Here is a 27,368-nt window from a genome sequence, read left to right as displayed (position 1 = left end):
GAACCCAAACTAAGACAGGGGTGTTTTCAACTTTTAAAAGTGCTTATTGTCATATTTTATCTCATAAACAACTATAAGATAAGAAAAGCTATTTTAGACTCATATAAGAAAAGAGGAACTAAGTAACTTCCTCCCAATGACACACCTGGTAAGAGGCAGAGCTTGGGAAGAAGTCTATACTGTTTGTTCTCTTTCTAAATGTTTCTCTTGCCTTCATGACAAAGGCATAAAAATGATTCTGTGGACCTATGAGTCGTTTTTACTTTCTCTTAAGTAAACATATCTTTTTATGCACATAGAATGTCAAAGATTAAATCATGTTTACTAAGATAAAGGAAACTATTATATCCAAAACATTTATTTACACATCAGTCATATTTCCTGTTGACATTCAATATATACAACCACCCTAAACATTCAACTATAGCTCAGTGTGATGCTAGGTACTCAATGGCTACTTTAATGTAAAAAAACAAAACAAAACAAAAAACTTTTTAAAAGTCATCCTTTGTGTATAAATGCTAATTGGGATGGTTTTCTTAGATGAAAAATACCTAAGAAAACAATTATATTTAAGGTTCTCTGAAGCTCTACAACAGGACTCCTCATTTTCCACACTGATGTTTTGGGCCAGATGACCCCTCGCTGTGAGAGGCCACCCTCTGCACTGTAGGACGTGTGGCAGCATCCCTGGCCTCCACCACCAGCTGCTAGTAGAGGGCACGTGCCCCCATGGTTGTGACAACTGAACAGTGCATCCAGGCACTACCACAGGTACTCTGGGTGGGCGGCAAATTCAACCCTCATGGTATGATACAAGTTTCACTGTCCAAACATCTCTTTACTTCTTCAGGAAAGACAGCCAGTCCATAGGGACAGTAAAGTTCAATACAGCAGTAGAACAGAAATTATTTCTCCCTACTTTGAAATTTTATGAACGAGGACAAGTTGAAGTCCTGGTACCATGAACTTAACATTACAGGGTTTTAAAGTTATCAAGTGTAGAAGTAACAATGGGTGTGAAGCTTATGCTTCTGAAGCATTACTGGTGTTTCCCAGAAAGATCCATGGCTTTTCACGTTTTAGTCCAGCAATGCAATTTGTTACCAATTAGCTTGTCTTTCCCACTAGAAGTTCAGTATAGCCCTGACAGCACAAGGCCAAACACAAAACACTCTGGCGAGATAAGAGATACGACATGCAAAGTGCAACAGTATTTCTGGGAATAACTAAAAGAGGTGTAAGCAGACTGATGAATACTTAGAGTGAACTTGGAGGAAGTTGACAAGCACAAAAAAACTAGGTGCCAATGTCCATTTCAGTAAATCTGGATGTTAACGGAAGTTCTTCTGTGCTTTGGGATTTGGGCTTAATTAGCTTTACTTTGGAATTCTGTTGCTAGCTTTGCATTTTGATGAATCCCTGTCAGTATTTAACGAGAAGGAAGGCAGAGGTGTACCTGGCCACCATCTTAACCCTGAAAATCTGTCTTCACTTCTGTGTCACTGTCATCTTTTTATGGCATCTCGGGAATGTCTGTAGACCCATCCCTTCTGTTAAACTCTGTGTATGTAGAAGCTGTGTGTGTGTGTGGTATTTGCTTGATGCAAGAAAAGGCTATTCAATTCTCAGTGGCCTTTTAAACTATTTATATTTTGGATAACTAGCCTAGCTTTTAATGGTCAGCATTTCATATTTCTTATTAGTTTACAGCTCAATGCAACGACATTCTCTCTAACCTGTTACCCGTAGGGAGGCAGTCTGCTTAACTACATGTTTTCTTTCTTTGACAAGAGATGCTGCATGGTGGTGGTAGCATTTGCTGATACTTTTTTTTCTTCATAATTTTCTAAACTTCCATAATGGGTACTTATTAATTTTATGATCAGAAAGTAAACTTTAAAAGTTGAAAGAGAAAAAGCCAAAGTATCATATTTCAAAGAATAATTAGAGGAATCAGATAAAAGAGAAACTGCCAGGAAGCTAATGATGCACTCCAGGACTGCAGCTGGCCAGGGTGTCTTTAGGCCTCTGGGGGCTTATTAGGCCTTAGTCACGTTATTTAAAAGGATTATGCTCATCCAGGTTAGGGACGTTCCATGGCCTTTCACCTATGTTTAATTAGTCAGCCTCTATACAGGAAAACAGCAGGTATCGTCTCTGTTTCATAGATTGTCCGGGGCTCTCAGGTTTCTTAGAATTTCTGTCAAACATTTTAAATAGATTTTAGCATCCAGATTCCAACATTAACCACTGTTATTAACATTATTTATGTCTAAACTTTAAATTTATATTTAAAAATATTTAGTTCAATTAATGTAAATTTATATTTAAAAATATTCAGTTCAATTATTATCAACTTAGTCTTCGAATGGCACTCAATCATGTTACAAGATCCACCGTTCTGACTTCTGCTTTCTCTTGGTCTCTTATTTTTCCTCATTTGAAAAACACCTACTCTCTGACCAAACAGTATTATTACTTGGAATCTGTAAGATAGTGTGTCTCACAGCACTTCATTTATCAGCATTTCCCGGAATGTGTCTAGTACTTAGGAAAGATGAACTGAGGACAAAAATGCATTTGAGAGGTACTAGGTTAAACAGAATTAACTAGGTTCCTTTATCAATGAAGGTGTACTGTAAACTTCCACATGGGTAATATTAGATGCAGTGTCTACCAAACACCTGATGAGGAAAAACTTTTATCTCATTTAATCCTTGCAACCAGCCTATTAGGTAGGTTTTTACCATTAGTTAGACAAACTCATCTACAAAAAAGTAAGTGGTGGGGTTGAACCCAGGATTATCAGTATTCTGAGTATACACACACACACACACACATTTAAGTGTGTATTTAAATCATTTATGATTTGGAAAATTTTTAACAGAATTATAGCATGCATAGAGAAGAGTGCTCATTTCACCAGTTTGCAGTTATGAATTTTCAGACTGACTGCTTCTGTGTACCTATCCTCGCTGAAGAAATAAGATATCTAGACGTGCCCTGTGTCCCATTCCAGTTACTACACACCTAGGTCACAGGTAACCACTTTTCTGACCTCTAACACACACACACAAACACACACACAGCAGTTTTACCTGGTCTTGAAGTTAAAAAATGAGAGTTTTCCAGTAGATAAACTTTGTGCTTGGCTTATTTCACTTAACATTGTATTTTTGACATTCATCCTTTTGGCTGCATGTAAAAAGTAGTTATGGTTTTATATATATTTATATTTGCACACGCACACATGTTTCACTGTCTGAATCCACTACACTTTATTCATTCATCCTACTCCTGACAGACATTGAGGCTGCTGCTGATCTGGGGCTACTGAGAATAATGCTATTAACCTTCCCATACAAGTCGTCTGGTGATCATATATACACATTTCTCTTGGCTATATACCTATGAAATGAAATTTTAGGATCATAGGTATGAATACAGTCAGTTTTAATATAGCTTTTAAGTTGGCTGAACTAATTCACATACTAGATACTGAAATGCTGCATGGTATCCGTGCTACTGATTTGAATTATTCTGGTGAGGGTGTTATAGCACATTGCTGCATTTTACCTTTAACTTTCTTAACAACCAATAAGGGTAAATTCCTTTTCATACGTTTAGTGACCATCTGTTTAGCCTCCTTTGTGAAGGAGCCTGATCAAGTCTTTAACCAGTTTTCTTTCCATTTTTAAACACTGAAATAAATCTTCATGAACAATTTTAACACGAATGTCTTAAACCATCTAACACAGTTGAAGCAAAATATTTTTACAATTTTGGAAAACAACAAAAATTAAAATTCAATTAGCTGATAATTGTGTGTAATAGCTACCTAGAAATAAGTCTTTAAAATGTGAATAGTTACACGAAAAATGTAGTAAGATTACTGTCTCATATACCTTACTGTACTAAATGTGCAGTGGTCATCAAGGATTAATGCCAAATTACAAAATTCCTTTATAAATATTCATAACATACTCACTTTGTCATTTTATTCCCTACCACTGAAAGAGATAAATTGCCTAATTATAGTTATTCTCAAAAACATAAATCCTAAATGGTAATTTCTCTTTAGACTATAGGTTAAAATACGAAGAAATTACCAAAGAAGGATAGTGCTAATTTTCAAGTTATATCTTGAAATTTAAGCACATCTATTACAAAGAAAGCCATTCACTATTCTAATGGGCAGTCACTGTTTAAAGTAACTCTGTACCATTTCATTTTATAATGCAAAGTTAATCTTCTGATTTTCTTCCAGTAATAGGGAAACACATTATGCAAATCAATTCATTAATACAAAACTTAAACCACAGTTTTCTTTTCCAGTGTATGTTGACATTATGCTTATAAAAAAAAGCAGGAAGGGGAGTTTTGCCAAAATGTATTACAATGCAAAACAAGCAAAAGAGCTGTATACTCATGGACAACATTCTCCTGCCCCTTTAACCTGACTTTAAGGCAGGTTAAAGGCATTGTCTACACTGCTTAGTCATTAGTATCTCACATCAATCTAAAATTGTATCCACATCCGTTAGGCCAAGAGTACACCCGCACAGTTGTTTTAATAGCAAGAAGCTCCCGTATTTCCAAGATTTTCATGATTTTTTTCCTTCAATCCTAATACCGCATTCAAAGATAAGAAAATATCTATTTTTCTAAGTCAATATAAGAGGGTGAAGAGTTTGGGACAAAATTCATCTTTTTAAATATCTTAGTTAAGATTTAAATATCTGGGCTTAAGTCTCATCTTTGATTAAGGTGCTGAAAAGCTAAAATAAAAACACTGACAGGTAGATGCAATTTTGAAGGAAAAGCTTTTTCCTTTTAAAAATACACAATTCTGTTTTCTTAATGTGTTCCTCTGGGCCATCAGAGTTACAGGGGTTTCAGCCAAAAACTCAACAGTAGAGGGAAAATTAAATTTTATTCCCCTACACAAGCTGAAACATTTCATAAGAATGTTGATTAATTTTTCACATCCTTTAACAAATCATACACAGTAATAAAAAGCAATGCATAATGTTTTTTATGTAAGGAATATTATTTTAGAAGAATATTAAAAAGGCACTAATACAAAATGTATAAGATTTCCTGAATTTACACTGTTAAGTATCATGAACACAACAGTGATCAAATCTTTGGGTCAGGCCCTTCTCTATGTAACAGGGACAAAAACCGATAAAAAAGCCACGTTATCAGGTGCTTATATCCTGCTGGGTTATGGCAAATGACAAACATAACACAAAATAAGTAAACTACAAAGCATGTTATATGTGGTATGGAGAAAAAAATGTAAAAAGGAAAGGAAGGTAGTGAACAGGGGTTGGAGAGAGGAGGATAAGAAAAGGACTCGACTTTTCAACAGGGTGGTTGGGAAGACCTTAAAATAAGAGGACGTTTTATTGCTTGATCGTTACTCCCAATTATTTTTTCCTGTAAAATAATTTCATTTTGAATATTAAAAACATTCAAATTACTCCTCTGAGCAGTGAGAGATTTCAAAAGTACGTAGTACACATGGCAAAAACCATGTCTGATTTACTATAGCAGCTGATTGGCCAGTCTAACTTTGACTCCATATCCTTGACTTCTAGAAATCTGAAAACGTTCACAAAAATAGGAGACCAAACTGATTATTCTGTTGTATCAATGACTGTAACTCTCGTAATTTGCAACCAGTCCTTTATACCCGATTAGGCCGCCAAGGAACATGCAATAAATAAAGTAAATTATATCCCTCTATTACAGCTCCACAAAGAAGTTCAAAGAGAGAGACAGACAATTTAGGAAGAAGCAGCAAATAACTTGTTAGCTTTCTTTAACATTAAAGATATTTGAAGCACTGTTAGGCAATGAAGAATAAATCTCATGAGCTTCCATTATTATATATTTATACTTAGAGAGAATTTATAACATTTGCCATAAAATTTTATTCCACTCAGAACCAAAATTTCAGAAATTAAGAATTTATTACTATTATAGGTGTGATTGTCACATTGTGGTTATGATTTTTAAAGAAGACCTTATCTTTGAGAGAGACGTAGTGAAATATTTATGTATGAAATGATATTGCGCAGTTATTTCAAAAGAATCCAGCAGCAGGTAAGGAGAACTGTGGGTGGGAGAACAGACCAGACGGGACTGGCGATGAACTGGTAACTGATTAAGTTTGGTGATGAGTACGTGAGGGGTGTCCTTATATTCTTCCTCAAAATCTGTATATTTTCCAAAAGAAAAAGCTAGGGAAGAAGGCACATTTGAAAGTTGTTAATCTTCACCAACCTAATACCAGCCTCAAAAACAGTGTTTTGTGAAGCTGATCTATTACAGCACTTCCCACCCATCAAAGGGAAAGGGAAGGAGACAAAATGAGCTGCGTCCGTTCTGCAGACGTTCCTGATGTGACCTGTGCTACTGATCCAACTGCGCACCAACTTCACTTTTAATTTTGTGGCACACAGTTCCTGACATCCTAATACAATGACTGCCAGGGTTCCTAACGATGTTTCTATTAATCTCTTCTGAGCTAAATTACATTTGCCACGATGGGACACTGGCTACAAACTGTTCTATTTCCTTTTTTGGCATTATATATTACTGCCATAGTAGTATAGGAAGTTGAAAAAATAATTTATGTGTCTATGTTCGATATGGTATAGTTCACTGATTTTTTTTAAAACATCTACATTCAAGCAGTCCTCAACTTAAAAAAAAACATATATATGTGTGTATGTATGTATATGGTAGAGATAGTCAATGCAAAGAGAAAGAACATAGATTTACAAATAGAATCCTTTCTTACTAAACATAATTTCTGATCCCTATGTAAATAGGATTAAAGTTCAGAGTACTGATGCTTAGAACATGTACTTACCACTTGTCCATTGTGCGGGTTTTTATGAGCATACGGAGGTCCACGGATGTGATTCCACATCTGGCCAGAAGTCATAGCAAAGACTATACACTGCAAAAAACAGGGTATGATGTTATAACACGTAAACCAAAAAATACAATGCTGCATTAAAAAAGGTCATGAAACTACTTTCTAAAAACTGATGTCTCAGCTCATCCATTAAAATAATTTTCATTTACTACGGGATCTTGGATAAATTAGTTATTCCAGCTTCTCAGATTTGATATCTATATAATAGGGATACCAGCTATGCTGAAGACATAAGTTGATGATTAAACTGAATAACATATGTAAAGCACCGGGCATGGTGGCAGTCTGATATGTCCTAACCAAACCTAGTCAAAAGCACAGGTAAGACAATGTTTTAGCTCAAGCCAGGAATAATTCACAGAGACCATACTCCTGGCTAGATCTAGCGGAAACTACTGTATTTGGTGAACTAATCTTAAAAATCCCTGGCATTACAGAGCAGGTGAAGGAGAAACAGTATGAATCAGAAGTCAATCATCATAACTTATATGGAAGCATGTTTTGTTTAAATCATATATATATGCTTAAATTTGCATACTTGAACATCTTTAGACTGAAATGTGTCCTCAGGTTAAAATATTTCCTGCTGTCCTATAACACCAATCTCTTCTCTGTATGCTTTCCCCCCGCCCAGGGTATTTTTTTGTTTTTATTCCATATAAGTGAGATCATACAGTATTTGTTTTTCTCTGTCTTATTTAGTATAATAGTGTAATGTCCTCAAGATCCATCCATATTGTCACAAATGACAAGATTTCATTTTTATGGCTGAATAATATTCCGCATACATACCATGAAGTCTTTATCCATTCATCCACTGATGGACACTTAGGTTGTTTCCATTATCTTGGCTATTGTAAACAATGCTACAATGAATACAGGGCTGCATATATCTTTTAATGTTTTTGTTTTTCTTCAGATAAATAACCAGAAGTGGAATTGGTGGATCATACAGTCATTCTGTTTAATGTTTTGAGGCACTTCCATACTGTTTTCCATAGTGGCTGCACCAATTTACATTCTCACCAACAGTGCATAAGGGTTCCCTTTTCTCCACATCCTCACTAATACCTGTTATTTCATGAGTTTTTAATAAGTTATTCTAACAAATGTGAAGTGATATCTCATGGTTTTTATTTGCATTTTCCTGATGAGTAGTAATACTGAACATCTTTTCATGTACCTGTGCCATCTGTATGTCTTTTTAGAAAAATGTCTACTCAGATCCTCTGGCCATTTTTAAATCGAATTGTTGTTTTTGCTATAGAGTTGTATGATTTCTGCATGTATTTTGGATACTAATCCCTTATCAGATATATGATTTGCAAATATTTTCTCCCATTTAGCAGGCTGCCTTTTCATTTCATTGATCTTTTCCTTTGCTGTGCAGAAGTTTTCTAGTTTGATAGTCCACTTGTTTATTCAGGCTTTTTTTTGCCTTGGCTTTTGATGTCAAATGCAAAAAATTATCACAAATAATGTCAGGGAACTTATCACCTGTGTTTTCTTCTGGGAGTTTTATGGTTTCAGGTACTACATTCAAGTCTCTTATCTGTTTGTACACGGGGTAAGTTTAAGACAGAGGTCCAGTTTTCCTCACACCATTTGTTGACGAGACTTTTCTTACCTCAAGGTATATTCTTGGCTCCTTTGTCGTAAATTAATTGATTGCGTATGTGTGTATTTATTTCTGGGCTCTCTGTTCTCTTCCACTGATCTAGTGTCCATTTTTATTCCAATACCATAGTGTTTTGATTATTACAGCTTTGTAATAAAGTTTGAATTCAGGGAGCATGATGCCTCCAACTTTTTTCTTAAGATTGCTTTGGCCATTCAGAGTCTTCTGTAGTTCCATACAAACTTCAGGATTGTTTCTTTGACTTCTGTGAAAAATGCCGTTGATATTTTGATAGGGTTGGCAGTGAATCTGTAGATTGCTTTGGGTGGTACAATTATATCACAGTATTTTAAACAATATTCTTCCATAAGCATGTAACTTTCCATTTATTTGTGTCATATTTAATAGTTTTCTGTGTACAGGTCTTCAACCTCCTTGGTTAAACTTATTCCTAGGTATTTTATGCTTTTTGATGAATTGTACATGGAACTTTCAAAAACTGCTTTTTCTGATAGTTTGACATTACCATGCAGAAATGCCATAGAGTTCTGTGTGTTGATTTCATATCCTGCGACCTTACTGAATTCATTTGTAAGTTCTAGTCGTCAGGAGTCCTATGTCATGCAAATAGGGACAGTTATTTCTTCCTTTCTGATTTGGGTGTCTTTCATTTTTCTTGCTTAATTGCTCTAAGACTTCCAATACTATGTTAAGTAAAAGTGGTGAGAGTGGGTATCCTTTGCTTGCTTCCTGATCTTAGAGGAAAAGCTTTCCGTTCTTCACCACTGAGTACCATGTTAGCTGTGGGCCTGCCATATAGGGCCTTTATGATGTTGAGGTATGTTCCCTCTATGCCTACTTTAATGAAAAATTTTATGATAAATGGATATTGAATTTTGCCAAATGCTTGACAATATCAAAGAAATTGGACAACTGTGCAGTAAACCAAATAAACTTAAGAAGAGAGTCTACATACTCCAATTTCTTTGATGTTATCAAGTTTATTAGTAATATGTGATCATGTTAATCCAATGGGTCATGTACTGAGTTATGGCCTTGATAAGCCTCAATCTACCTGTGACTGACCTCAGACACTGAGGGATACAAATGTAAATTTAGAAATCCCTACTTACTTTATATACATAGGTATTTTTATATAACAGACATGCATTCAGTTAACACTGAACTGAACACAACCGCATGGTGTCTGTCGCTCATCTGAGGCTTCCCACAGTCCTGTATTGAACTAAACATCTTAATGGCCTGAGGCTTTCCTCATCGAAGCATGTGAGCGGCTCAGAGCCTCCAGCTGTCTGTCCAGGGGCTCAGTGTGTGTGACGCCCACATCACCCGCAGCAGTTGTGCTTCTACCTGTTCTGCACGATGAGGTTTCACAGGAGATTCAGTTTGGGGAAACCTAGATTCACATTTTATTTAAAAAGGAAATCATTAGATGCTTTCAACTCTTGGATTTAAATTTGTTTCATAGATTTATACTATGCAATGGCTATAGCTTTGAAAATTTAAAAAAATTAGCTTTTGTCTATAAAACACAAAATTTAAATAAGACCAAGAGTGAATTTTAAAATATGTTAGTTTAATATTAAATAAGCTATTAGTGAAGGTGAAAATTAACTGTACAGAAAGCCTAAATATGCTACGTACATTATATCATTAAATTATTTACAAGTTAAGGATTTATTTGGTGTAAATGCCCAAAATAGCCGTACACCAGGGACTTCATATTAATTGTTTATAACAAATTTATAAGATTCTATTATACAGAAACATGATCATTATTTGATTATCACTCAATCCATATACTGCAATTGTAAGAAAAAAGGTGGGAAGTTTCTTTATGGTCCTTTAAGGCTACCAAGAAAAGCCTCTTAAGACTAAATATTTAATTCAATGGAAAGGAATTATACATAAATGTTTCAACAAGTATTATTTATAACCATTACTGAGTTGGATTAAGAAGAAACTAGCAGTGGTGCAGAGTATAGAAGCTAGGTAGTCACACCACGTACTGGATTTTCACAGTGAGGCTTATTTGTAACTTTGGTTTTTTTGCATTTGTATCTGGTTGCCTGAGTTTTTTGCTTATTATATACAAAGGGCAGGTCCATCCACCTATGAGTAATTTTAAAATGTTCTTTGAGTTTTTTGAGGCCATTGCCTATCCTCATTAAAGCAGATTAAGAACTATATTAAGAAAAGTATACCCAAATATATATTAATTCGTCATACTTCTGACACAAACAAAAATATACATTTGGCTATACACAGAAATCACCTATTTGCAAACAAACATACCTGCCTTCAAATGGCCAAATGATTGAGTTGCCCAATGGAGAAAACTTAAAACAACTCCCTCATTGGAAAAAAAAATACTATGAGCAATTATTTGCTTCTCACTTGTAAAGAAAACAAAATAATCAAAATAATATGCCACAGATAGTATCTGTGTGATATTACGAGTTACGTAATTTTATTTAGGAAAAATGTGGAAGAAAAAAGGAGCTGCTGTTCCATTTGAAGTCAGAGCTGCCGAATGGTGAATGGCCTCAAAAAATAAATCCCTACGTCATACCACAATGTGTAGACACCAAAGAACTTCCATGAATTGTGAAAATTGTGTAATATATATATTAATCTTGAGCTTTTAAGTTTTTCATAAAACTTACATAATTAAACTGATATAATTTCTCTGAGACACAAGAAACATTACGGTACTTGAATCATCCTGCAATTCAGAGCATCTGTCCTCCTGAGATTTACTGTGATAATAAGGTTTGGGTTATTAGATCTTTTAAATGATGTTTTATCTTTCATGATTTTAATTGCAGAGTCTCAAGATGTTTTTCCTTGTGTTTGAAATGAATGTAATTACTCATCACACTAATATTTCTAGTTTGAACTGAAAACCATCTATAAAGAGCTTTAGAGTGACATGAAGATCTGCATTCAGGGCTACAAAATACAACATTTTAACTCATTTTGATATTCCAAGTCCCCATCTCTTTCCGAAAACCATGAACTATACATCTGTCCTACATTCTCTCAAGTTGTGTACTGCGCAGTTCAACATTTTACCCAACCATTCTACTCTACACTCGCCATGAAGCAGGTAACGCGCATGCTTATTTTCCGTCATCCTCCATCTTTAGGAGGTGGAGGAAGTTTGGAAGGCAGAGTGAAACCAAACCAGAACCAATGCACATTCAGCTCCAAAAACAATTAACAGCATCTAATAAATAGCAGATAATAAGCATTTTTCCCCCTTAGGAAGCATGAGACCAAGAAGGAATTATGAATACTCCTTTACCTATTTTTTTTTAAACCTCAAAACCAGGAAGCTGTCATATCTATGTATGTTTTAGTATTTGCATATGTTACACTTCCTCTGTGTCAGGAAATTGCAAGCTTTGTCTCTATCCTATACCCTAATACACTATGAATAGCTTCCGCTCCCCAGCATACAACTCACTGTTAATCCTGTAAGTCATACACGCTAATACGACTATGATAATGAAAAAGAAAAACAATGACCAGCCACACAGAATACAGCCTAGCCAGAAGTGAGGGCTCAGACCACTAAGTAATCCCCTGGGAGGTACTTCCGCACAGGTGCAATGATAAAAGACAGAATTGCTAAACTGTAGACTGGGTCTTTTTCTAAGAAGTGAGCATGTGGACAGAAATTCTTTACTGAAGTGTTTCTCTCATTAATTATCTTCCTTTTGCATACAGTTTTTTCATTATAGAATTGGTCTGCTCTTACAGATTTCATTACTATTTCTGTTTTAGGCGATTACATTTTATGTGCAATCCAAGGCTTTCAACAAATCAGACGGCAGTGTTTTGGCAAAAATTATTTTAAAATATACTCCCATTTTCCAAAGGGAAATGGGATATTGGTTGTCTCAAGTAGACAACTGTTTAAGAATTTGAATAAATGGTTCAGCAGTTTGGATAGCCTCTTAGCTTGGTAAGGGTATCTCAAGAACAAATGCAATTTTTCATTTAAAAACAGTTTTCATAAGCAAAGAATCAAGTTCAGTGGCTGGTTGTGATGGTCTATCAGGCATAAAATGGTAAAGAAGATTCAAATTGTGTATCTGACCTCATGGCGTAACTCAAATAGTTCTCATAAGCTATCAGCAGATAAGAAAAAAAAACACCACAAATTTGTATAATTCCATTTTGTATTCAGAGTATGTTTCAAACAGTATGTTTGAAAACATGTCTATTCTCTGCAGCCTGTTATTGACATCTGAAAGGCTGCCACTGGGGAGTAGACATACCTGCCAAGATTTCCTTCTCAAGTATGTGTTTGTGAATGTTAGAATTATCTTCTGTTATGCCAAGCTCATTCGCTTTCAAAGATTCAAAGAAAAAGAAAAATATCTGCATGATGTAGCAGAAGAGGCAAGAAAACTGATCACCGAAGCACTGACATTCATGCACCTATAAATGTTCTTGGATATTTATTTATAGTCCTAATGGCTCACTGCATCCACCTGGTTAAATATCCAACATATGAGATGTGTGCCCAGATTAGAGAACCCAGCCTTATAAAAAGAACATAGAACCTGAACTCAGATACGCACAGTCGATCATTTCTCGTTGTGTGAGCTTCTGCAAGTTGAGTTTACTGAATCTTAGTTTCCTTGCTTGTAAAATGAGGATAATACAAATTCCTTTTCATAGTTAAAACATACCCCAAAGAAGGAAGAGATGCAGTAAATAGTAATGTCTATCATGATCAGCTTACAACAGTAACTCAGGGGGTCTTTTTGACCAAAATAATGAAGGCATTCTCATGTCATCTGAGTCTAATTCAGAGACAGGATTACATCTTAAGTAGACTGACTTAGTGAGACTTCGGTTTTTACTAGATTGAAACAGTGACAAAATTTGGTATGATAATGTTCAAACACTAAAGGAGTTTTAACTTACTGGCAACACTTTGAAAGGACTATATTTTTACCAAGAAACTGGGTAGTTTTACTCAAGGAAGCTACCTGAAAACTAGCCGCAGCAAAACCCGAAACACTCTGAATGAAATAACTGACAGTATATCCAATTACATTAAATAGAATATAACTAATTAGTGTTAACTCAGTTATCACACAGTGAGAAAATATTATGAAACTTTCCTTAAAAAAAAAAAAAAGAAAAAAAACCTTCCTTACTCTAAAAATCCAAACTTCAAATTTATATCTACCTACTCGAAAGCCACAGGGGTGCTGTCTGAATTTCTAATTAGTACAACTATAAATACCAGATGTATCATTGTCTGAATATATTTTAGTCATACAATGTTAACATTTCCATTTTATTAGCTATTTTTTTTTAATTTAGCACAATCATAATCCAGGGGAAGAAAAATCATTTGAGTACAAACTGAAATAGGCTGATGTTCACCTGGATTCCCCTAATAGTACTCTCACCAGGTTTCCTGACGCCAGACTTCACCCTCAACTGAATGCTCATTGTCACCATGGTGATCATTTTTTTTTAACATTTTTTATTGATTTATAATCATTTTACAATGTTGTGTCAAATTCCAGTGTTCAGCACAATTTTTCAGTCATTCATGGACATATACACACTCATTGTCACATTTTTTTCTCTGTGATTTATCATAACATTTTGTGTATATTTCCCTGTGCTATCCAGTGTAATCTTGTTTATCTATTCTACAATTTTGAAACCCCAGTCTATCCCTTCCCACCCTCTACCCCGCCCCCCACCCCGGTAACCACAAGTCTGTATTCTCTGTCCATGAGTCTATTTCTGTCCTGTATTTATGCTTTGTTTTTGTTTGTTTGTTTTTGTTTTTTAGATTCCACATATGAGCGATCTCATATGGTATTTTTTTTTCTCTTTCTGGCTTACTTCACTTAGAATGACATTCTCTAGGAGCATCCATGTTGCTGCAAATGGCATTATGTTGTCAGTTTTTATGGCTGAGTAGTATTCCATTGTATAAATATACCACATCTTCTTTATCCAGTCAACCATGGTGATCATTTTAAAACAGAAACTGTCATACATGCTCTGGGAAGCCTGTTACGACTTTCCTCACTCAAGGTCAGGTATCCTTCCCACGTACTGCTGTCATATTCTGTGCTTCCCTCCATCACAGCGTGTATACTATTACAGCTATTTATCTTTCAATTAGTTTGTATCCCCACGATGAATTACTTACAGTCTATGTCTTCATAGCCCCAGTACCTAACAGATATCAGACATATAATAGAGACACAAGAAAACAGTTGCTGGAAAAAAAACAAGTACATTTCTAAACTGCTTCAGTTTGTAAGAGACTCCCAACTACTTACTAGTTCTTCTTAACTCCTGGTGTATTTCTAAATGTATTCAGCATATATTTATTCAACGCTTGTAGTATGTCAAGTACACGTGGAAAGGCATTACACTCTAATAGTGAAAAGAAGAAGGCAGATAGCATAGTCTAGGTTAACAGGGAACTTAAATTATATCACCTAAGTCCTAAAAAGTTAATTTTTCTCATTCAGACTTGATTTCCATTATTGTAATAATCTGGGTCATGTTAATATTACAGGACTTACACTGTTACACAAAGAAATAGGGTAAATGTGGTAGCTTACCAGAGATACCATGGCCCAACCGGTCTTGTTATAGATGAACTCCAGGTTGTTCCTTCTTAAATAGAGCAAACCGCCAACAAGCGAGACTAACAGGGCCAGGGCAATGGTGCCCGAGTAGTTGGGTGGCCTGAAGACGCGAATCTGCAAGAATACAATGAAAGGTCTAAAAGTTAAAGAAAAATATTAATCTTTTCCTCTTGATCATATTCAAGTCCTTCTGATCTTTAACACAAATCATTCAGAAAGGTAGGTGCCGCTTCACTTTTCCTACCTGGTACCAACACTGCGTTTACTCTCTCGAGTCAAACATCTGTGCCTTGAAACCTCACAGCTATGTACAGTGTAAGAATCATTCCTCATTACAATTTAAGGTAATATTGAAAAGTACTGTTAATTCTTTATAAGAAATATTAATGTTTTGTACAAAATAAATGATACATTCAAAAACATTTCCAAAAAAGACACGTTAGGAAGTGAAGTTTGGTTACAAAAATATCATTAATACTTATTTTATTTACAGTGATGATAGCATGAGACATCTATCTCAAGTGAGAATAAATGTTTATACCTTATGATAAGACAGTGCTTCTCTGTATCACTTCTAAGGTAAGTGTACTTTTTGAATGACTGATTATAATTGTTCACTGCAGAAAACTGGTGAGATTAAGGGACAAAAGGGCCATAGCTCTCCAAGTAGACATTGACCACTATCAACATTTTGGTTCATTTCCTTGCTAAATAAATGGTCTACACAGCTACACTTCTATTCATGCTTTTCTAGATCATGCTATAAAAAGTACATAAATAGTAGATCGAAAAATCATTTTCTAACCTACTTTTCCACTGATTATACTCAGAGCTTTTTTCTCTGTCATATGTTCTTGCAAACCACTGTCTAGGCTGTAGCACATTTAATTAGTCTCTTATTTTTAGACGTTCAATTTCTTTACCATTTTTTACATTATTTAAGAATTTCCCTATGGCTGCGAATTTAAATCATTCTTGATTATTCCTTCAGTTAAATTTTAAGTTAAATTACATAAAATAAAGACATGATACCTACTTTTAAAGTAGTTATACCAGTTTATATTCTCAAGAACAGTATATGTGAGGGCCATTTTCCCACATGGCTCCTGAAAAGCGGGTATGATCCTCTTTATATTTGCCCAAAGGATAGATAAAAATTATACATCTTGCTTTTTAATTAGAATTTCTTTGATTACTAAGACCACTGAGCAAATTTCAGTTTCTTTTTTAGCCGCTGAAATTACTCTGTGCCTAACTCATGTATTCTTTGCTGGTTCATTGATATTTTAAGAACCATTATTCTAAAAATCATTTAAATTCACCTACCTTGATCAAAGTTTAGCTTACAGCTATCAGACAGTTTTCCCAAAGCAAGGAGAAATGCTCTACAGAGAAATTGGAAAAAAAAAATCCTGTGGCCTTATTACGATGTTCTAACAAACCAAGCTAATTAGCCACTAATTAAAAACTGTGGGGAATAAAAACATACATGAACATCCGTCCTGTCAGCAATCCACTTGGCTAGTTGTTCAGCTGCAAATCCAATTCTTTGAAGGTCAAAAGTATCAGCTCTCTTGGGTCTGCCTTTTGGAGGAAAATGCATGAATGTAGGAGCAGAATTCATGTTGAGCTGTAAAACATGAGATTTTAAAAAGATTACGTATAATATCCCAGCCATCTTTATGTATCATTAATCTAACATTTTTATGTTCTTTCTGCACGAATTTTGGAAAGATAGCATTTATTATGAAAATCCAAGTGGCTTTCCAGAGCTTAATTACTGTTTTTCATTCAACAGTACATTAAAATGAATAAAAAGAACTCATGAACTTGGCCAAGTTTGCTGAATATTCAGTTAACATATATCATTCATATCCTCAGCTGTATCCTCTATTTATTTGATAATTCTACAACTAGAGTAAAGAATGAAGTGATGCAAAGTGCAAAATAGAAATACTGTAATTTGGCAGTACGTAGACTATTTCACTTCTTAAGCATTTATTAAAGAAAAAGGACTAGCGTTTGATGAAAGATAAAAATTACAATATATTTTAAGTATACTGACTTCTCTATGAAAACTTTAAAGAGTTTAAAATGATGATTGTTAACAGAAGCCAGTATTTCCGCTCTAAACCACTTGAATTTACCAGACTGTCGGAGAAATCCACAATGATGGTCTTCTGTTTAATTCCTCGTATTATTTCAACTATCTTAAAATGGTTCTCTCTCACAATTATTTTCTAAAGGCAAGTTCCATTTGAAAAGTATACTGAATAGAACAGTACCCTGGGATAAATGGCACTCATTAACAATATAGTATCTAAAAGTAAATATTAGGTTAATTTGCATTGAAAAGTAAACTGTAAAAATACATACATATTAAATTCAACCTGCCCAAGAAATACATTTCAAATGAAAAGCAGAGATATTTCTGGCTCTGACTTGCAATATAGTTCAGCATTTCCCAATAATGAGAATAAAAAGCAAAATCAAATAATGTACATTAGATCACAGTTGACATGAAGGTAAAGATACAGTAGGACCAGTGTGGGCTTGCATGTTATGGATACTGAGTAATTTTTAATGGATTGAACAAAACACAGGCACCAGTTCCTTTTAGCTCTGTGCTTCCTCCCACTTCCTGATGGATGCACAAGAGACAGCTCTAGCCAACATGTCAATAGAAGAATCAAGAGAGGAAGTCCCTGCCTTGGGATAGTCAGAAACGCTAGGCTAAGACTTAAAAATCATATAACTCAAAGCTTTCATCTGAATTAAAACGTACATACTCCCCATGGCTGCACCAAGCAGGGTACAACACAGACCTGATTTCTAGCGCCGAGCTCCTTCTAATGCCATAGTCATTAACTTGTCGGCCTGTCGTCAGACACAGCCTCAACCATCACAGGAGAATCACAAAGACGTTACTTTTCCAACCAGCCAGGAATTGACAAATTTCTGCACTGGTTCTAAATATTATATTCAGACATCACTTTATTGCTGACAGTGCTTTAAAATACCAGTTTAGAGAGAGTATGTCAACAAAATGTGATTCAGTAGTTAGAAAGAAAACATAAGCATTAAGAACCTTTAAGTAGTTATCAAGTCAAACAAAATATATACTTCCCCATAAAAATCATTACCAGCTCTAACTTTTCTGCATTTTTAAAATGAAAATTCTTATTGCTAAGCCAGGGGCTAGGTTTTGGAAAAGACAAAAAGCTGTTCCATATTTAGAATTCTGCTCAAACGAAATTAACCTGAGGAAATTTTTCAATTAAAAACAATCTTGTCTTCAACTCTCTTATCTATGCCAAACTTTAAAAAAAAACGTTTAGAGCACATAAAAGAACTCAACAATTATATCTATCTATAGATTTATATACTGGCAGCCTCGAGTCAGTACCTAGCACAAGGTGGGTTTACTTTGCCCCACAATTTGTTTTGTTTTCTTTCTGGATTAGCAATCAACATTTCAAAGATAGAGAAATTTCATATAAAAATTCATTATGCAGGCCTCCACTTGAAAAACAGATCTAGCTACAGTGGGCTGCATTTCTGCACTAGACAGAGCTGAGCTGCCTCTCTCTCTGGAGTCAAGTGGTCCTGTCCAGTCTGCCGGAGTTCCCCCTACCCCTGCCATTCTGTTTCCTCAACAATGAGGCCAATGGTCAGTTGCCTGCTGTTTTGCTGATTTTATTTCTTACAGCAGTTAGAAGTGAAATTTGAATGTTTCCATTCAATATTTATTTTTGTAAAAGACTAAGAAAGATTCTGTTTTAATAAAAATAGTAAAGAACATTTAATTATGCAAGTAAGGAACTAAAATTTTTAATATACTAAGTACATATGTAAACAAAGATATCATAATTAAACTAAACTAAATCCAACCAGCTTTCTTCACTTAGTTTCCAGGCCAGGGTAGGTGTTCAGGCTTGAAGCCTCTGCTCTAGCACTCAGACTGGACCTGGATGACTGCCGCCTAAGAAGGCGAACAGCACTTCCGTCTGAGGACCTCTAAGGCCAATTCTCCTGACATTCAAGAGAGACCTAGAAATTACATGAAATAATACTTGGATCTTAAGACTACTATAATTTTTCTTTATACTTATTTGAACTTACATATTTTATGTGTTTTTCTTTATTATTAGCTCTTTATAGGGGAAAAACTGTTCCCTTCACCAATTCATTGCTTGTACAGAGTAGGCTGGCACTCAATATTTGCAGAATAGCTGAACAAAAAAGCAGCATGTCCAAAAGGCAAAATAAATTTATGGGGGAAGAAATAAACGAAGAATACTAATAGGAAAGACCAAGGGTACTGAAGGTAAAAAAGAGAGAATTGATCTTATTCAACTAGACACTGGCAAAGAAGAATGAATTATCAATCTGGAATAAACAGAAATACTCTCTAATGGCCCATTTACAATTAGTGAGCTCGATTCTTTGACAGAACTAAATGCTTTTCCATGACCTAGTAAAGAATTATGCCAAGAGTGTCACATGTGACAAAAATAAAATAGACCAAGAGACCCGAGCTAATCAATGCTGGGCACTGCAATCAGTTCTACATTTGAAAGGCATGATCAGGTAGTGAAAAACATGAAAAATCAGTAACTGCAGGGATCAGGGGGCCAGAGCTGAGCTCAAATGCTATCTCCGTATTACACTAACTCTGTAACCTGGGACAAGTGACTAATCCTCTCCATACCTTAATTTTCTCACCTATGAAGTAGAAATAAAAACAGTATTTCTCATTGGATTGTTGTGAAGTTAAATGAAAGAATACATATGAAGCAGTTAGAAGAGTCCATGGAATATAAGGACTCAATGTTAGCAATGACGATGACATAACCATGACAAATGCCAACAGGGCTGTTTCCTCATAAGAAGTAGGACTTAGTCCTCTTGGATTAGAGTCCCATCCATATGACCCCATTTAACTTCACTTCCTTAAAGGCCCTGTACCCCTCCCAAAAGCATACTGTGGGTTACGGCTCCAACATATGAGTTTGGGAGGGACATAATTCAGCCCATAACAAAGAACAAACCCTTTTAAATAAATACTTAATACTTTACACATAAAACTGCCACACTGGAAGAAGTAAAGGTTAAGTAAAACTGACACTGAATGTTACATAAAAATTTCACAAATTTACGCAAAATACCATCCAAACTACATACAATTAAATATCACAATAAGGTTAATGTACGTAAACTGCCACTGTATGCTGAAAAAACCTATTTACAGTACAGAAGTTAAAATGTGTTCCCTGACTCATGGCATAAGCTGTGTAATGATACAGGTAACATTAATCCTCTCACAGAATTAATAACTACACATTATAGTCAATGAATTGTGTTTTTATCCGGCAAACAAAGATGCATCAACCAGAACCAACGCTATTAAAATGAAACTCTTACCTGTTGAAAAACGTCTGTTCCCTCGTCATAGTCCACCATACTGAAGAAGAGTTTGTTACAGAACGCAGACGAATAGCGCCAGGAGTTAGCCAGGATCTGATATTCCTCATTGGCTTGCCTGATCAGGATAATGGGACAGAGTTGAGACCTTATCAGTATTCAAGCCTTAACAGACCTATTCATAAATAAATGCATGAATAATTAATAAGCTATTAATAAAACAGGTAATTCGAGGGCGAGAGTTGGTCTGTTTTCGCATGGACTGCAAGCAGCAAACAGACTTTATATTTTAAGTGGAAGTGAAAAATAAAAAGGATATTCCATGATGTGTAAAAATTACGTGAAATTCAAATGTTGTCATGCACGAGGTTTCCGGCAGCACCCCCAGGTGAGTCACGGACTCCCTGCCGCGGCTGCAGCGCGACGTCCGGGCGGAGCCGCGTGGCTGCAACCCAAGCTGTGGGCAAAACGTCCCCCTGGCCCTCCGAGCAGGAAGCGCGACAACTCTTACTCTGGGGATAAAATCATTCTGTGCCATCCGTCTGATGATTTTTAGTAAAAGGCATAGAGCATTTTTTGAGAATTTTGCAATTCAGTTTAACAGAAATATCATAGATACATGTTTTAAAACTGTAAATACAGTTATACTGCACCTTTATCTAGTCCATCCAGCTAAAAATGCATTTACATTCACACCTAAGAGTAAGCAAAAATTTCTCGAGTAGCTGAACCAACTGCCACAAACAACCACTCCTCTGAGAGCCATAACGACTCCTATTTTGAATTCATTTCTATTGGACATTTTGTTGACAATCCAGATAGTAAAGCTCTGTTTTTAGGCGCAGACATGGATTAGAAATAGGGAAATGGCGTTGCTGGAAGGATGGCAGCACAGTCATGGAAACAAGAAGCGACAGTGGTGGCTGAAACAGTTTAAAGAGAGGTGGGGGCTTCCTCCATACAGCTGACTATTTACAGGAGTTTGGAGAGCCGCCCCCCAACAGAAGATATAAAAAGGTATAACCCTGTGAGAACAAAAAGCCGTGGAGCAGAGTCAGCAGCAGAGAAGAGATTTCAAGAAGTATCTGGAAAACAAAAAGCTAGTGGAAAAGTTTTGATGGAGGAAGTTACAACCTCAAATAAGATGGCAGTGCAGGAGAAAGCGAGGAAAAACACTGGGTTAGAAGCCGCAGAGGTGCCGGGTCTGAGAGTTCACCTTGCTAACGAGCTAGCCTGTCACTGCTTCATGGACGCTGGCGGGGGCAGCAGACTCCGGGGTCAGAGACGAGGGGTTTTATTACTTCATGTTTGTTTCTGTCAGCTCCTCATGCCTCCACACTCTCAAAGGGTGACACAGAAGGTCCTTCCCAGATACGGGCACACACAGCCGACTGTGTTACAGGAGAGCAATACTGAGTCAGAGGAGCTCACTGTTTTTACAGTACGTGATAACAAGCCTCGTGCTCTGATCAAAGACTTGATCTCACTCCTCAGGGCCCGTCGCTGCACACACAACCCTTCGCGTTCCTGGCATGTCCAGCAAGGACACACAGGGATGATCAGAGTGCCCAGCAGACTGCTTTTCCCACCAGGAGTCACAAAAAATGTCATATAAAAATGAGCAAAGAAAGTAAAAGAAAAAGCACTTATAAACTGAAAATATAATTTCTCAAACTAATATTAGAAGACAGAATTGAGTAAAATTGACAGAACAAAAAGACACAGGTGGACCACATTAAGGAAAGGAAGGGGAGATGCACCTGGGTGTATCTAACCCAATAAAGCTGAAGTTCAAACAGGAGTCCCAGGAAGAGAAGACAGACAAAGAAACTATTTCTGGAAACGTTAAGACAATTAAAGGAGACTAAGTATTCAAATTAAAATTACTTCCCAGGTTCCAAATAAGAAAAGACAACAGCTAGACATACTGTGGTATTTTAGAACATTATGGATTAAAAAAAAAATCCTAAAAACTCAGAGGGAAAAAACCTGGACAACTAGGGCAAACAGAGAGGCGGGAATAGGGCTGGTTGTTAGCAGCACTGGAGGCTGGCAGGTACCAAAGCAGCTCCTTCAGAGCTTTGAGGGCACATCATTTTCAATCTAGAACTGTGTACCAGGCCAAGCAGTCCATTAAGTCTGAAACAAACATGTCTGAAGAAATGTAAGGCATGTGAAATTACTTTAGGATATAATTGATAGAAAGGCAGTATGCGCGCAAAAAATGAGAAAACCTGAGAGTATGACAGGAGAGCGCTGGAGAATGAGCATTTCCAGTGGCAGGCCCCAAAGGGCCTGGAGAGGAGACAACTGAGGATGCTGGCAAACCCAGGCTGTGCTGTAAATGAGAGCCTGCTGTCTGCTTCCCAGAGGGGTCCACGCGACCACACGCTCACACCTCCCTCAGGGCGCCCCCCGGCTCCTCCACACCTAAATAATAAACCAAGTTAAGGCCAACACGAGCCCTAAAATCCGACTTGATTTTTGTCAGATAGAATATAATATTACAGGTAGTTATTTATCACTGATTTTCAAAGAAAAAATGTACAGTAACTTCACACAGTGAGCTGGCACTGACAACTAAGTAGATATGACAACATCTCTGCAGACTCGAACTCAAGAGACTGATGCTACCTTAAAAAAGCATTAAAAGGATGGCACTACAATTAAGGAAACAGCTTATTTTTACACGAAAGAACATTTTACACAAAAACACATTTTAACTGTTAAAATGAAACTTAGGGAAATGGCAAATCAGAAAGAAAAAACTGGAATTTTTGTGATGATGATATTCTAAGAAATGAAAATGGTTCATTTTGAAAAATATACAGGAAGAAAACAATTTTAGTATTCAACATCTGTGTGCAGTGTCTTTTGGAACGATATAAGACGGGGATAATGTTGAATTTCTTTCCCTCGTAATGCTACAACCTCCCCCAGACCTACTAAAATCTACTAAACATGCATTCATTCACTCCCCGAATCTCTCTTAGTGCCAACAATGTGTCAGGTAATGAAGGAGGGAATAGTAAATGCAAGGGCCCTGATGTCAAGGAGAATACACTCTAGTGAGAAAAAGATGTCTCATACAAGTACACACAAAAATTCAGATAATTAGAAACACTCTGAAGAAAGTAAACAAGAAAACATGGTAAGTAGGACTGAGGAGTCAGAGAGGATGAATTCATTTTGCCTTCAAATTCTGTATTCTCCATCATCCACTCTCTCCAGTTTCATTTCCCAACAATCAGTTGCAGGTTCTATCCTCTGTTCCAAAGCCCTAAAGCGCTCCTTGTGACGTCCCGTGTTCATTCTTTAAGCATTGAAGCATTAAGTCCTTTGCTTAAAATGTCCTTCCTTCTTCCAAAAGCTTGCTCAAAAAAGCCTCTCCTTCAAAAGTCACTTCAAACCTCTACAGTACTTCAGGCATCTGTCGGAAACAGAAATTCCCAGCTCCCAGGCACTGCTGTTTATTTTATGCATACACTGTTCCGTTTATGCACATTATGCACGGACTGTTCAGTGGCTAGGACCTAGTCCGGAACAGGCATTTAACAAAGGTATGATGATGTATAATATACTTTCCTAAAGAGTCAGTATTATATATACATCCTAAAGCTAAGTAACAGCAAATCAGAGATTCTGAATTCTGAAAAGTCTCACTTGCTTAGTCAGATTTATGTCACAGGTTCATGTCTCTTTTAAGGCCAGTCTACTTCACTGTATTGGTGGTCTTAGGAAGAAAAAAAGAAACACCTCAGATCTATGTACCGTCAGAAATGTATGCTGTTTGTCAAAGGAATAGTGGTCTTGACTTGAAAGCTTATGAGTAAATAAACCATCACCTACCATCATGTCCCTAATGTCAAATTTCATATGCAGTATAGAATCTAGATCTTAATCAATGATATTTATTCAGCATTTTAATATGTGCTGCAATAAGGAAAAAGGATACCTCAGTCTCCACTTAAGAAGCTTATTAGAGAAAGGACTCTAATACATAAATAAGATATATTTATTGAAAAAAAGAAAGCAGACTGTAGGTGCTACACAGCAGACTGGAGCAGCTGGACAAAGTGTGGATGTGAAAAAATGCAAAAAAGAATGGATGGACTAAAATAACAGTAAGTGAGAAGACAGGAAGAGAGTACTAAGGTAACAGGAGCAAGATAAACAAAGACTGCCCAGTCTGGAATGTGTATTATGGAGTCTAATAACAGAATGCTGGTTTCATGTTAGAAAATAAGGAAAGAAGAGACTGGAAGCTCTCTTCCAGCAGAAAGAGAGTAAGATCCTGACTTTCTTCTGTAAATACTAAACAAGTACATGTGTTTTGAAAGAAGTGGATTATGCAAAATACTAATTAAGAAACCTGTATCTGGCAACAGTGTGTATAATACGCTGAAGGAGGAAAAAATATTTGCAAACCACTTACAATGTTACTATAATGGTCTAGTTGGGCAAATATATGAGGCTATTAAAATAGCATATAAATGAAGATACGACCTGTTCCTTACATACTCTCCTTTTGAATCTAGAGCAGCAAAGCAACCAACCACATCCTCGACACGTGCTGTGTCTAGTTAGGGACACATCTGGCTGGAATAAAGAATTCCAAGGGAGCCAAGCAAATTAAATTTTTCTCAGCACAAATACTTAGAAAAAATTTAATACTGACAAGGTAAATGGCAGCTTTCTTCTGTTGAGTGTAATTTAGTAGCAATACGACAAGGAACAGATCTGTTTGTCACCAAAAATAATTCAAGGAACCTGAGAAAGACACATTTCAATGTTGATGATGTCTCTTGAGAGTATAAAAGACTCATTAGAAGGAACGTGCCCCAATAATTTAACTCCATTATCTCTTATCCCCCCATATTCCGACTTCCTCATGTTTAACAGGGGTAGAAGAATCCTGATGACAAAGAAATTCACTGGATTCTTGCGTATGTTTATGTCAGCTGGGACTAACTAATGAGCAACGGCATCACTGGTGCTTATTAGAACCGTTCCACTTCACTGCCGTTTGAAATTGAAAGCTGAGAACTACAAATGCTCCAAGCGTTTACTGAATAACTCAAATAAGCACATTTCCAACACTGTTAGCTAAAAGAAAGTATTTTCTGTTTTAGTAGTTTATAGGAACATTAGATGCCTAACTTTATGAATGGACAGAATGCTGTGAATTTTTCTAATAGAGTCGCATGCAGCCTGAAGAGGGCAGTGAAGTTGCAGCAAAGCACCCAGGAAGGCTTAAGCAGTAACTGCAGGGCACAGTTCTGGGAAATTTGTCCTACTAAATCTTCTCAATTCTTTATTACGGAAACAAGAAAAAACATCACGTAATCCAAATGCTAAGACATTTTATATCGTAATCCTTTGTAAAGGGTTATACAAAACTAGAAAGGATTTTTAACTCATTTGTCATTGTGTATATTTCATATAGCTCCCAAAATGAATCTAACTTGTATCTTTAATGCCCTCGAAAGGATTTTTAAAGAAATACGGCTTCTCTTTTTAATGTTAATCAAATTTCCTATAAAGCAACCGATTCATATCAAAATTCCAATGTATGCCTTTTATGGTTACACATTTTGATGAATTATACATATATAACTATATACTGCATTGTTATTCCAAAGTATGTCTTCATAAAACCTCAAATTAATCGAATTTCCATAGACAGTGATATAGAGAGATCGATCTGGTGTGAGCAGAACCACCTATCATGGTGCTGGTACCCTGGGAAAAAAAGCTGGTAACCACCACCCTGCACAACGATTCCAGCGGAGTGACTTCTCTCTGGATGTGTGCTGCATGTATTCGAAGACCCTAGTCAATACCCTGAAATATATTAAATGGACCCAACGCCTCTGAAGAGGGAGGGTCATGCTCCCACTGAAACCTCAGGGGAGAATTCTTCCTAGCTTCTGGTGGCGGCCAATCCTTGGCATTCCTTGGCCCCCAAAAATCCAACATTAAGGCAAGAATATCTGCTCTGTGTATTACTGTTTAACACTGTGTTGGAGGTACTAGCCAACACAGTCAAGAAAAGACAAGGCAAAACTCTGCTTGCAGATGACATGATGGTAAACTCAGAAAACTCAGAGGAAGTAACAAATCTAACCGCAAAGAACAAAAGAATTCAGTAGTGTGGCACACAAGAACCAACAGCCTTCCTATACTCACAAAAATATGCGGTTAAAATATATAATAGAACATTCCAATAAAAAGATTACACAGAGCTAACAAGAAGTAGGCAAAATATAAGTGAGCGAAATCTAACACTCTTAAAAGGCACAGAAGATGTACAAATGAAAATTCATCTTTAGTTCTATGGGTCGACACAACCTCATGCAGATGTCAATTCTCCTCACATAGATATGTCAATATGCAACCCCAACTAAGGTATCAACAAGCACTTTTCTGGAATCAAACAAACTGGCTGTAAAGCTCATCTGGGGAAATAAAAATGCAAGATCAACTTGAGAAATGAATGGAGACGAGCCCCATCAAATAACAACTATAATAAAGCCTCTGGAATTCACACAATGTAATGCTGCTAAATATATGAAAGGTACATCAAACAATTAAAAACAAAACATACTCCAGTCCATATACAGAAATTTAGTGTATGATGAAGACAGCATCTCTAATCACTGGAGAAAAGATATACTTTTTAATAAGTAGTAGTGAAACAATTACA

The 27,368-nt window shown here is 36.2% G+C and overlaps 1 protein-coding gene across 7 annotated transcripts in view; it reads right to left on the bottom strand.

The window, feature by feature from the left end:
• The window catches only part of TUSC3 (tumor suppressor candidate 3), a 140,049-nt gene that overhangs the window by 62,660 nt on the left and 50,021 nt on the right, over positions 1-27,368 (bottom strand). For 6 of the 7 annotated variants that reach the window (XR_012064485.1, XM_015249394.3, XM_006198036.4 and 3 more), the window contains exons 3-6: positions 20,663-20,780; positions 16,728-16,868; positions 15,212-15,352; positions 6,887-6,976 (exon numbers count right to left, since the gene is read on the bottom strand). Coding sequence is in view for 6 of the 7 variants with exons in the window: in XM_015249394.3 (XP_015104880.1) it covers positions 6,887-6,976; positions 15,212-15,352; positions 16,728-16,868; positions 20,663-20,780 (490 nt within the window). In the remaining variant the exon portion in view is untranslated. Of the gene's footprint in view, positions 1-5,962; positions 6,252-6,886; positions 6,977-15,211; positions 15,353-16,727; positions 16,869-20,662; positions 20,781-27,368 lie in introns of those variants that run through there. The other variant, XM_072950367.1, reaches the window with a different exon arrangement.

Source organism: Vicugna pacos, chromosome 26, assembly GCF_048564905.1.
Source record: "Vicugna pacos chromosome 26, VicPac4, whole genome shotgun sequence".
Lineage (NCBI taxonomy): Eukaryota > Metazoa > Chordata > Mammalia > Artiodactyla > Camelidae > Vicugna > Vicugna pacos.
Note: the sequence above shows the minus strand (reverse complement) of the source record. Positions and strands in the feature narration are given on the sequence as shown.